Source organism: Callionymus lyra, chromosome 1 (assembly GCF_982586985.1).
Source record: "Callionymus lyra chromosome 1, fCalLyr1.hap1.1, whole genome shotgun sequence".
NCBI lineage: Eukaryota > Metazoa > Chordata > Actinopteri > Syngnathiformes > Callionymidae > Callionymus > Callionymus lyra.
The window spans coordinates 20,700,422-20,712,366 of NC_141818.1; the positions used below are offsets into that span (position 1 = coordinate 20,700,422).

The window sequence follows — 11,945 nt, forward strand, 5'->3', positions numbered from 1 at the left end:
TTCACCAGGACTACACACATGCTCACCGGTAAATCTGCTGCTTCATCCACTATTAATGTGTTAACTTTTTAACTGCCATTAATAGTAAAATACTACTTAAATACGATAGCATTATACGTTTTAAAAAGTTGTGTACAAACACAACACTGTAGCTCAGAAAACAACTCATTTTTATTAGTTCCCGCCTTCAACATTTGAATGTTCGGCTCGCGCTCCTGATGTTCTAGAATCTCGTGACGTGCGTACCTTGTGACGTCAATGTGCCTTTGATGCGTAGGTGTTTGGATCAAAGGCATGTCCTAGGACCTGAACCCATCGACAGGTACCCCTCACTCTCACCTGACCTTCTTCAAGTTCGTGTTTCTCATCCTGAGCGTGTCAACTATATTCACATGGAGGATCCAAGGGGACCCGTGGGAGTGCTGGTGAGGTCGGACGGCCACGGAAGCGGGTCGCTGTACTTCCTCGGCGGCTGCACTGTTGGCAGAAGAACTGGTGAGTTCATTTTAACCATTATTTTATAAATGTGTATCGGTTGCGCGGAACATTAAGTAGCTTTTTGTGTATGGATTTTGTATTAAAAAAAAATAGACATATATTTCCCTACGATAATTGTTCTGTCGTAAGAACACAATATCAGCCGTTATAAGCTTATGTCTGGTCTTGTTTCATGTTTTTTTGCATGAAACATCATTAAGTTTGGTAAAAATGTGTAAAGTTAAGATAAATTCGCAAACTTAAAAGTTCGTTATTCTTTTACCACCTAGCTAGCATCAGTAGCCTGGCAACCGTAGCACGTCTGACGGATACAGGAATATAGCTCAACTTAGCATAAATATGCATCTATAAAAAGCACGTTAAAAAAACATTTATTTTGGTTTTCCTCTCACTTTATTGTTAAATATAGTCCAAACTGTAACAAATGGATACAATCTGCTGCAATCGATCAAATATCGAACTTCGACAACTGCGAGCGTTAGCCAAGCTAACAGCCGTTAGCAACCAGACTGCAACAAATACGTTATTGACTCTCAGAGGTTCATCTACCGGGGGTTTGAAAAAGTTCAAAACTTAGTTTGTCTGCATCTGTTGTAGTCCGGAAGTTGATTCGGCCGTTATGGAGTCTACCTTCATCGTCGTATCAACGAAAAAAGACAAATTGAAATACTTCATATTTTTTCACTGATCTGGGTTAAAGGTACATTTTCAGTATTACTCTAGACTCTTTTGATATTTTAAAAATATGAAATCGCCAGATTTTTGTTTTTTAATTGATCCCTTAAAAACTGCGTCACGTGACGTGTGACCGTTGCTGTTCCTCAGCACATCAACAACTTTCTTGGACTATACAAACTTATTTCTAATACATTTTATACAAAGGCGAAGCACAGCAGAGGTCTGTCTCACCTCATGGGGACGTTTTGGGCTTAAAGTAATAATAATTTTTATGATATTATCAAATCACTAGAATTTAAAGTTTTAAAAAATAACTGAAGTTTCTACAGAATGTGAAAATCAACATTCGTTGTACAAGCAAATTAAACTCTTGCTTCCCTCTGGCTCCACCATCAGATGTTTTAGATCTAGATCTCACAACTTTACCCTGGGAGTTCTACGTCATTGGTGCTCCGCCCTCCAACGGCTTCGCTATGGGTTTACCCCGAGGCACCGCCTCGTCTCTGAGAAAGCTTAATGAACTCACCACCCAGCAGGGGGCAGTCCCTTCCTATAAAGGCGGGAAGCACCCGCCGCACTTTCTCCTTTTTCAACTCAGCGAGAAAGCTCCTGACAGTGGAATGTAATGATGGCGAATGAATATTGAAGTGAACCATGTGTGCACGAAGACTCCCTGAAGATGGGAGACACACATGTCTGCTTCGTTTTGCCTAGAGGCCCAAATCACACGTGATGATTATGTGGCCTTCCGAGCGCTTCCCACGGCTTTTGACAGTGTTGGGAAGCGTTCGAGGCTTGTCGACCCACGCCGCCTCAGATCATGATTATGATCAACACAGGACTGCCGTGTTGTTTAAGAAAACAACACGGCAGTCCTGTGCGCTGCACTCGACAAGCTCACGTTCCAACGTGTTGGGCCCTGATGAGTCGAGCTGAGTCGTCCATCGGTCATGAACAGATGTCGACGAGGAGGACGACTGGCTCGCTGCATGGAGTCGACCATGGGGTATGCGAGAGCGATCAGGTGAGTATCTCTTGCAGGTCTCATGGCCCTCCTGCAGCGCACTCGACGGGTTCACTTGAGAGGTATTAGTGTGCATGTGGCTCCGCCTGTGAGTGTGACGTATTCACAGGCGTCATTAGAGACTTTCGCCGCTAATGCTAAGCTAACATGCTCCGCCGTTCATAGACGGCGAGAGTTTCCTCTCAGAACACAGTTCGGAGGAGGTTTTAAACCCCTTCGTCCGGGTCATGCCGAGACTGTAATAACGGAGTCTGTCCACACGAATGAAGGGCAGACTCAACCATGTGCTTTGTTTCCAGATAAGCAAATGTCCACGAGACCGGCTTGATCAGCTGTGTTTACTTCACTTCCGTGTTGACATGCGCTGACGGGGTTTGACCGCCGATGAGCGTTGTCAAAAAAATCCCGTTGCATGGATGACGTCACGTTTGGCGGAGAAACGTCATGGATGTCGTCACGTTGGCGGAGAAACGTCATGGATGACGTCACGTTTGGCGGAGAAACGCCATGGAACGGACGCACCATTGAGAGGAATGGCCCGGCAGGAGGCGGCGCAGCTCCGCCATCACCTGCATGGGCGTGATGACGAGGCGCGACGGGGATACGCGGAGAAGATCCCGTTCGTCGGCCTGATAAGCAAATGTCCACGAGACCGGCTTGATCAGCTGTGTTTACTTCCGTGTTGACATGCGCTGACGGGGTTTGACCGCCGATGAGCGTTGTCAAGAAAATCCCGGCGCCATGGATGACGTCACGTTTGGGGATGACGTCACGTTTGGCGTGATGACGATGCGCGACGGGGATACGCGGAGACGGAGATCCCGTTCGTCGGCATCATCATCTGGTGCTGGGGGGAAGCGTCACCAGAGACCAGCCACCCCAGCAGCACCAACAACATCGGCAACAGCGGCGGCGTGCGACGAGTGAGCGTCGCCAAGATCCGCAGCGCGAGCCGGGGAGCCAGCAGCCGCAGCAGAGTCGACGGCCGAGGGCTCCTCCCCCTCCCTATTCATTCAAGGGAATGTGTCGGGAATAAAACAAGAGAACGTATGACGTTTCTGTGGTTCGTTCTGAGAGATGTTAGTAGTGTGCATGTGGCTCCGCCTGTGAGTGTGACGTATTCACAGGCGTCATTAGAGACTTTCGCCGCTAATGCTAAGCTAACATGCTCCGCCGTTCATAGACGGCGAGAGTTTCCTCTCAGAACACAGTTCGAAGGAGGGTTTAAACCCCTTCGCCCGGGTTATGCCGAGACTGTAATAACGGAGTCTGTCCACACGAATGAGGGGCAGACTCCAACCACATGTGTTTTGTTTACAGACGAGCAGAGGTCCGCGAGACCGGCTGAGTCAGCTGTGTTTACTTCCGCGTCGACCAGCGCTCGTGCCCGACAGAGCTTGACAGCGGAGGTGAGTGGAACTAGTCCAGACATGTCTATGTTGACCGGAGTTTGTTCCTTCCCCCACAGCGCTGTCTACAAGCACTGGCACCGTGGAGGACGTCACGTTTGGCGGCGGAGAAACGCCATGGAACTGACGCAACCTGGTGTTTTTACGCGCGAGTTTTCTCGCCGCCCTGAGACCAGGCGAGGGCGAAGAACTTCCGCCCCATCTGGTCGATCAACTGGAGAGGTGCGTGGCGGTCGGATCTCACGAGTGACGAGCAGGTCTGGACCGCCAGCGGAGCTTGAGAATGTACGGGACCGGGTGAGTGATGCGGTGCCGACGCGCGCGCGACCTAACTCACTTCAGCTCCGGGTTAATTCTCCAGCACATTCCTCCACATCGCGGGTTTTGTCAGCTCCGGTGACACTAAGAAGTGCTCAGGGAGTTGGGAAGACTTCCGGGGGGGGGAAGGGAACACGCACGACGCGCATCTGAGGTGTCTCACGCGCACTTGCGCGCTTCTCCCACAGAGCCGGTTTATGTATGAGAGTGGGGGTTCTAGTGAATCCAACTCGAGTACATGCTCTGTGGATTCAAGAGATAGAGACGCGGCTTGTGTGATGCCCTTTCGTCTATGGCCCGCCCTTGGGGGGCGGGCCGGTGGACTACCCAAGGTTCGCCAGGGCTGCGGTTCTGACAGAACATTATTCGGCTTGGAGTCGCCTGGTTTTACTTCTAAGACCCACTTGGCTGGGGGGAGTAATCAGGCGGGGCTATGCGCTACTTTTGCCCGTCAACCCCCGCGTTTTCAGGGATTCTCTGGACGCGTATGGCGGAGCAGGAGAAATTATCCTGTTGAGAAACGAGGTGTCTACTCTGCTGCAGAAGGAGGTCGTAGAACTGGTCCCTGCAGCCGAGATGATGACAGGGTTTTACTCCCGGTACTTCCTCGTGGCGAAGAAGACCGGGGGTTGGAGGCCCATTCTGGACCTCAGCTATTTGAACAAGTTCATAGCTACCCGCCCGTTTCGCATGTTGACGGTCAAGAACTGCTTTCAGGTGTAAGTCCAGGAGATTGGATGACATCTATCGACCTGACCGACGCGTACTTTCACATACCGATAGTCAAGAGACATCGAAAGTACTTGCGTTTCGCCCTCGAGGGTCGGGTGTTTCAATACACTCGACTCCCGTTCGGCTACTCTCTGGCACCCAGGACCTTCACCAAGAGTGTGGAAGCGGCAGTGGAGCCATTGAGAGTGAGTGGGGTAAGGATCTTGACCTATCTGGACGACTGGTTGATCCTTGCCAGGTCAGAGGCAGGAAGTTACGCTCACACACAGAAGGTGTTGAGCCATATTGCCACCCTGGGGTTCACAGTGAACCTCAGCAAGAGCGCTCTGACTCCAGTTCAACAGTTAGTTACCTGGGGGTACTGTTGAACTCGGAGGAAGGATACGCGCGCCTCCCGGACGTGCGTATCCAGCCCATTCTCCGACTGACAACACAGTTGCTGGAAGCTCGGTGTCACGTGACAACAGCAGGCACTGTTATGTCCCTCCTGGGGCTCATGGCGGCAGCCCACACGGTTGTTCGGCTGGGCTTGCTGCACATGAGGGAGCTTCAGAGATGGTTTGGTCGTCTCAAGCTAGACCTCAAGCGGGAAAGAGGTCGGAAAGTGCGCCTTCCCTCTCGGGTTTTGCAGGACATCCAGTTTTGGAACTCTCACGCCAACCTCAGGCGGAGAGTTCCATTGGGTTGCGTCCTTCGTTACACTCAAGTGTTACAGACGCTTCCCTGACAGGTTGGGGAGGCACCTCGGGTCAGGCCTACGCCAGTGGGGTCTGGAGCAGTCCGGTGCTCAGACACATAAACTGGCTAGAGCTGAAGGCGATTCACAATGTCCTGCTTCACCTCTCTCCCCAACTGTCACGGTCCAACGTCCTAGTATTTTCAGACAGCTCCACCGCCGTGGCGTACGTAAATCGCCAAGGTGGAGTCAGATCCCCAGCCCTTCTGAGTGTGGCAAGGAAGATTTGGCTGTGGGCGGACTGTCACCTGCTTTCGCTCAGAGCCCAGCACGTCCCGGGCGAGCTGAATGCAGTAGCGGACAGACTGTCGAGGGGGGCCGTCCAGGGCGAATGGGGTCTGTCCGAGGCAGTGGCAAGCGAGATCTGGTCTCGATTCGGTCACCCGGTTGCAGACCTCTTCGCCAGCAAGGAGAACTTCAAATGCCCTCTTTGGTTCTCCCTCAGGGCTTCGGATTGCCCCCCACTAGGCGTGGACGCTTTAGCCCATTCGAGCTGGCCGGTCGGTCTGCTGTTCGCCTTCCCTCCTCCGCGGCTCCTTCTCCCCTTGATTCGGAGGACGAGGCGGGGGGGGGGCTGAGGTTAATTCTAGTGGCACCAGACTCCCCGGGGGCGCTCTGGTTCCCAGAGCTGGTGCGCATGGCGGTCGGGGCCTTGTGGGCCATCCCTTGGGGCCCCGCTGCCCTGTGTCAGGCGGGGGGGACTCTGACAGCGCCCCCGGTGCTGGGCCGGCCTCTCAAGGTGTGGCTCCTGCACGGGACGAGCTGATCGGGACCTTGGACCCGGACGTTCTCCACGACGAGGCATGTCGGTTTTGAGGGTGCTTCGGTTCGCGCCCACCCCTTGGTGGCGCGTTTCCTGCGGGGTGCCTGCAGGCTTCGACCTCCTGCAAGGCCTTCCAGCCCTCAGTGGGATCTCCAGTTGGTACTGGACTCTCTCACAGGCCCGACCTTCGAGCCTCTTGAGCAAGTCCCACTGGATATCTTGTCTTTCAAGGTATCGCTCCTTCTGGCACTAACAACCACGAAGAGAGCAAGTGAGCTTTGTGCCCTCTCCATTAGCCCTGAGTGTCTTTCCTTTGGCGTCGAGGAGTCTTCGGTGTCTTTGCGTCCTAACCCAGCGTTCCGCCCGAAGATTCTGAGTTCCTTGTTCCGGGCGACGACCTTCACGCTGCGGGCCTTTCACCCGCCGCCTCACTCGGACCCGGGTCAGGAACGTCTCCACCTGTTGTGTCCAGTGAGGGCGTTGGCCTGTTACTTGCGGCGGGTGGCCGAGTTTAGGCGCTCTGATGCCCTTTTTGTCTGCCACGGTAGATGCCGGCGGGGAGAGGCGGTCTCCCCCCAGAGGTTCTCTCATTGGGTGAGATCGGCCATTATCCGGGCCTACCGAGCAGCGGGTGGATCCGCTCCTAGCGGTCTGAGGGCACATTCCACCCGTGGCGTGGCAGCCTCAGTGGCTCTTTTGCGGGGTGTGGCAGCAGAGGATATCTGCTCTGCTGCCTCTTGGGCGTCCACGTCTACCTTCGCTAAGGCCTATCTCCTCGACGTAACGGCGGGATCAGTAGCTCATACTGTTTTGAGCGCTGTTGTGCCCCCCTCAGGGCCCACGGCTCAAGTGGGTTTGGACCCTGGGCCGGCGGGGCCCTAGTGATGCTGCTCCAGGAGCGGCGTCCAGCTGGGGGTACATTTATCCCGTCAGGCTTCGCCTTTTGGGTAAACCCATAGCGAAGCCGTTGGAGGGCGGAGCACCAATGACGTAGAACCCCTGAGTTATCTATCATAACCTCAGGTTCTACGAGTTGGTGCGAAGCCCTCCAACCTCGTCGCCCAGCGGCCGCCCTTCTCGCTGAGTTTTCAGTTGGAGAAAGTGCGGCGGGTGCTTCCCACCTTTATAGGAAGGGACTGCCCCCTGCTGGGTGGCGAGTTCATTAAGCTTTCTCAGAGACGAGGCGGTGCCTCGGGGTAAACCCATAGCGAAGCCGTTGGAGGGCTTCGCACCAACTCGTAGAACCTGAGGTTATGATAGATAACTCAGGGGTTTTCCGAGCTTTTAATTGAGAATTCAACGTTTTTAAACGTATCTTTGTAATTAATTTGGTTGATCTGTTATCACAAGTAACACTTATGCCTAGACTGGTTGAAATATTAAATAAACGCATTCTTTTTTTTCTATACAGGGTGTACACTGCAACTCACTGGCAACAATTATGTGTCCGGAAGACACTGCAGGATCACGCTCATCAATTCAAGTGGCGGCTTTCTTGAGGATACAAGGTACTAACATGCTCTGAATGTATGTAATTAAGTAAGTAAGTAATATTTGTAGAGCGCTTTTCTAGACCAGGGGCACAGAGCGTTAGACAATTAAAACAATTGCCGATGAACTATATGCTTAAAATGTAAAGACACCACGAGACAAACACAGGAGTCTCAGAGAAACAAGGAAAAGCCTGCACAAATAAAATTGTCTTAAGATGTTTCTTGAATGAGTCAGTAGATCCATCAAGTGCAGAGAGAGAGAAAGATTGTTCCAAAGCTTAGGAGCTTGTTGCCTGAAAGGATTTCTCTCCTCTGGTCCTGAACTGTGTGTGACGAACCATCTGTAGATTGTGATCCACAGACCTAAGAGCCCGAGCTGGGGTGTAAATCTGGATCAGATCAGTGATGTAAGGAGAAGCCTGACCATGAATAGATCTGAAAGTAAGAACCAGAATTTTAAAGTTAGTCCTGAAAGAAACTGGCAGCCAGTGAAGAGTTTTAAGGATCGGAGTAATGTGAGTTCTTCTACCAGACCTGGTCAGAATTCTCGTTGCATAGTTTTGTATTAACTGTAGGCGAGAAAGATCCTTCTTGTTAAGACATGAAAACAAACTGTTGCAATAGTCTAAACAAGAAAACACAAACACATGGATTACAAGCTCCAGATCTATTGTCACAACATTTTCCTAAATTTAGAGATTTTTCTCAATTGAAGGAAACAGTTTCTGGGCAGTTTTCTGCAGTGTTGAACTAGAGAAATGTCTCTGTTAAATACAACACCCAGATTTATAAGGCTCAGTTTGACAGACTGACCTAAGTCCCCCAAGTACTGACTCAACCCTGGAACCTTATTATCAGGAGCAATAACAAAAGTTTCAGTTTTGTCCACATTTAGCTGGAAAGTGTTTTCACTCGGCCATTGTTTGATTTCTAACATTTACTTTTCCGTTGCAGTACTTATGGCACAGTGATCAATAACAGGATGACGCTGAAGAGACAAGGATTCGTCATAATGCATGGAGACATCATCCATTTCTCCTACAGACCCAATCGGCCAGAGCTGAGTAAGTTGAAAATTCTGCAGCTTGTCTACACTCCCAAGTGTTGAGGACGACAATAATGATGAACCATGTCATTTCTTTTCATCTTGTAGATGTTTCTTTTGTGTTCTACATCAAGGAAAATTTCGATGTCCTCCCAGAGAGCCAAGGTGAGTCATTGATTTGATCATCTTCGTGTGTCTCCGCATATTTGAGATGTGTAGTTGAGTCTGTGTTCCCTACTACAGATTAAATAGAATTCCATATGTGTCTCCCAATTCCGCTCCTTTTCTACTTTTTGCTGTTCCAACTGTGAATTTGCACTTTTGATTCTGATGATGTGAAACCCTAAATATTGTGATTTCTTTTTATAGGACCAATCACATATGGCCCTTCATTCATGAGGACGGAGATGATCAACTTCGAGGATATTCAGCCGAATGGAATGGGGGAAGAGAACGGTATGTTATTTTCATGCACACATGAAAAAGTAATATTTAAGTCAACACAGTCCGTCTTAAGTTGTGTTAAACTGACTTATTACACTTTTTTATTCACCGCAATGATTGTTGTGTGATTGGTCAGAAGTTGAATCTGCTTTCTTTCTGGAAGGAGGCACGACAAATTGTGATTTTCTTTAAGATAAGATGATGCATGCAAGTGAAATTAAATATCACATGTCTATATATATATATTAAGTGTATAATAGCAACAACTATTCATAATATTTTATGATTAATATAATAATGGGTGGTTGAAGCTTCATGAAGGAATCCACTAAATGTCACTCTCTGCTCTAATGTAATGTTTTAAACTATTCTGTTGAAACTTTAGTTTTGTTTAAAAGTTTATTTCCTGATTTTGTTTTTAAGATAAGCAAGCAATGGCCAAGCCTACACCACCATTGACACAGGCAATCGAGGAAATGCTGGTGTGTGTAATCTGCCAGGAAATGGTCTCGGACTGTGTCAGGTAAGATTGGAAGTTACTTTCTTAAAATCCCAACAGTTACGATGTATCGTTTGGTAACGTGTGTTTTTTTTCATTACAGTCTACAGCCCTGCATGCACAGCTTCTGTGCCTCCTGCGCCGTACAGTGGATGGAACAATCCGATTCTTGCCCCACTTGCCGCTGCCCTGTTGAGAGGATCAACAGAAACTACATCCTCAACAACCTGGTGGAAGCCTACTACGTGCAGCACCCAGGTAATGATCCAAATCAAACAAGTGTGTGGACATCATAAGATTAGGGTTTCAATTTTTTGGTTTCCTCCAAAAATTGTCACTTGTTAAGATCCCAATATAATCAAATTAATAATGATGTAGAACATTTTGTTAATTTAACGATATCCTTATTCAGCCAGTCGACTAAAAGTACATATTAATCTCTTCTAGTCAAGCTACAGTAAATATGACTAGTTTTATGCAAGTTAAACAAATCACGATAATGTAAGTTCTAGTAATGGACTGTTAGTGTTTCATTAAAAAGTTGTTATTGTCCGTTATTAGTTGATACATCTTTATTTATTATTTTTTGTCCTCTGAAGTAATGTAATTGTGTAACTTGATATGGAAAACATCACATAACAATTTTATTATTCCTGTGAACTTCCAGAGAAGAAGCTCAGCTCCTCCTCAGAATCCACTGCTGTCCCCAGGTAACAGATTGACTTGAACCGTCATTGATTCCAATTCATCTCCTGTGCTCAGTTTTTTTTAACCTCCCTACTCTCTGAATGCAGACGCTGAACACCATGTTCCGTGCCATTGCTGTTGGATCATGGTTTCACCATACAGCAGAATGGAGACCGAACAAGAAGAGCCATCTTCTAACTCTTGTGAGTCCACACAACATTTGGGATACATACAGTAACTGTGATAGTACATTTGGCCACAGATCAATTCTGTACCGACTGTTGGTCTGATAGGTTTGGAAATGATTTTTCTTTTGGTTGATTTGACAAAACGATAAGAAATATGCTTTGAGATCATTGCTTGTTTTTAAGTATGATTTTCCATCATTGGATTGAGTCATTATATTAGTTGTAGGTGATGCTAATAACGTCTTTACCTTGACAGGTGTTTGCTGCGAAATGACCTTCTGTGTCCGTGATTGCTGGAACTGTCTGCGTCCTTTCACTGGTACGTATCTCAGTTTAATCTACAACAGCATCATATGCTATGATTTACTGTGAGGGGAATAATTATAACATTTAATTTTGGTTAGAAAAAGATCAAAACTGTAGAAATTAAAATAGTGTTTATCCTTCCAGTGTTGGATAGTGTAACAGCAACGCTGTAATTTCGCCGTCAATTTTCTGCATCTACAAGATACAGGCTCGTCTCTGACCAACTGCTCATTGTTATTTTAAATATGATGGAAAAAACATGGGTAAAATAATGGTGAAATATGGAAAGTGGTAAATGGTGTAGTACGGCCATTAGTTAAATAAAGTTCAATTTTGACTCGATAAAAACTCCTTTAACGACACATTAAAGATATATTTATTGATAAATTGATAGATTTAGAAGCAGTTTTTCTATATTGTTATTTCTACAAATGCAAATAAATGACACGGATTTATTCAAGTTGAATTTTCCAATTGTTTTTCAGAGCTGGATTTGGAAGAGGACTGTTACCGGAGTTTTCTGGATGTTGAAGGTTCTCAGGTGCTGCAGGTGAGCTGGACCTTAGCTTTTCATTAAACTACACATAAGGAAGTTTTCAATAAACTCTCTGGAACTGTTCTGTGAAACTTCCATTGTGTTCCCTTATATCTTAAGAGAATTGTTGTTGTGTTACTTCAAAGACTTACAACTAAATTTTGTTTTTCCGTCTGTAGGCCCACCTGTGCGCTCGATCCTTGACTTGGAGAGACATCGTGAGGGACGTGTGTCATCAAGTGGAGCAGGGACAGTACGAGCTCGCGGGTGAATATTCCGATCAGCTTTGGTGGCAAAATAAAATATTGCCTTGTTTGTAACATGTTTGTTTTGCTCAGACGAAGGTATCACTCCAGAGGGCCTGATGTGCAAACACTGTGCCATGGACGTCTTGGAGCAGATGGTCGAACAATATGTGAAGAAAATCCCAAACTTCCCTTAGACCTGCTGCCTTTCACAAGTAAGTCTTCATAGCAGCATCTTTAAGTTAAGATAGAGATAAGAAACTTGACAGATAGATAATCAGCATTAACAGTTTTCCGGTCTGTAGATTATATGATCGACTAGACAAACCTGCAGAAACAGCTGAT

General features: G+C 47.7%; 1 protein-coding gene across 2 annotated transcripts; it reads left to right on the forward strand.

Moving 5' to 3' along the window:
• The first annotated feature begins 311 nt into the window (after window positions 1-311).
• On the forward strand, window positions 312-10,511 carry LOC148088329 (E3 ubiquitin-protein ligase CHFR-like). Of its 2 annotated transcripts, XM_087796569.1 has the most exons (10): window positions 2,603-3,247; window positions 3,521-3,906; window positions 7,570-7,666; window positions 8,606-8,715; window positions 8,805-8,861; window positions 9,066-9,152; window positions 9,564-9,663; window positions 9,743-9,897; window positions 10,307-10,349; window positions 10,434-10,511. In XM_087796569.1, the coding sequence occupies exons 4-10, from the start codon at window positions 8,634-8,636 to the stop codon at window positions 10,438-10,440; spliced, it is 531 nt and encodes a 176-aa protein (XP_087652695.1). In that variant the 5' UTR covers window positions 2,603-3,247; window positions 3,521-3,906; window positions 7,570-7,666; window positions 8,606-8,633; the 3' UTR covers window positions 10,441-10,511. The 2 variants fall into 2 exon arrangements, with proteins under 2 accessions (XP_087652694.1, XP_087652695.1); XM_087796568.1 differs by lacking the exons at window positions 2,603-3,247; window positions 3,521-3,906 and adding an exon at window positions 312-495.
• Window positions 10,512-11,945: the final 1,434 nt, after the last annotated feature.

What these genes read in the sequence shown, in the direction of transcription:
- LOC148088329 (XM_087796568.1), top strand. Translation starts at nt 393, where the DNA reads ATGGAGGATCCAAGGGGACCCGTGGGAGTGCTGGTGAGGTCGGACGGC. An exon ending in ACCCAATCGGCCAGAGCTGA is followed by an intron (nt 8,716 to 8,804) that starts GTAAGTTGAAAA and finishes TTCATCTTGTAG; the next exon opens with ATGTTTCTTTTGTGTTCTAC. An exon ending in TGGAATGGGGGAAGAGAACG is followed by an intron (nt 9,153 to 9,563) that starts GTATGTTATTTT and finishes TTTGTTTTTAAG; the next exon opens with ATAAGCAAGCAATGGCCAAG.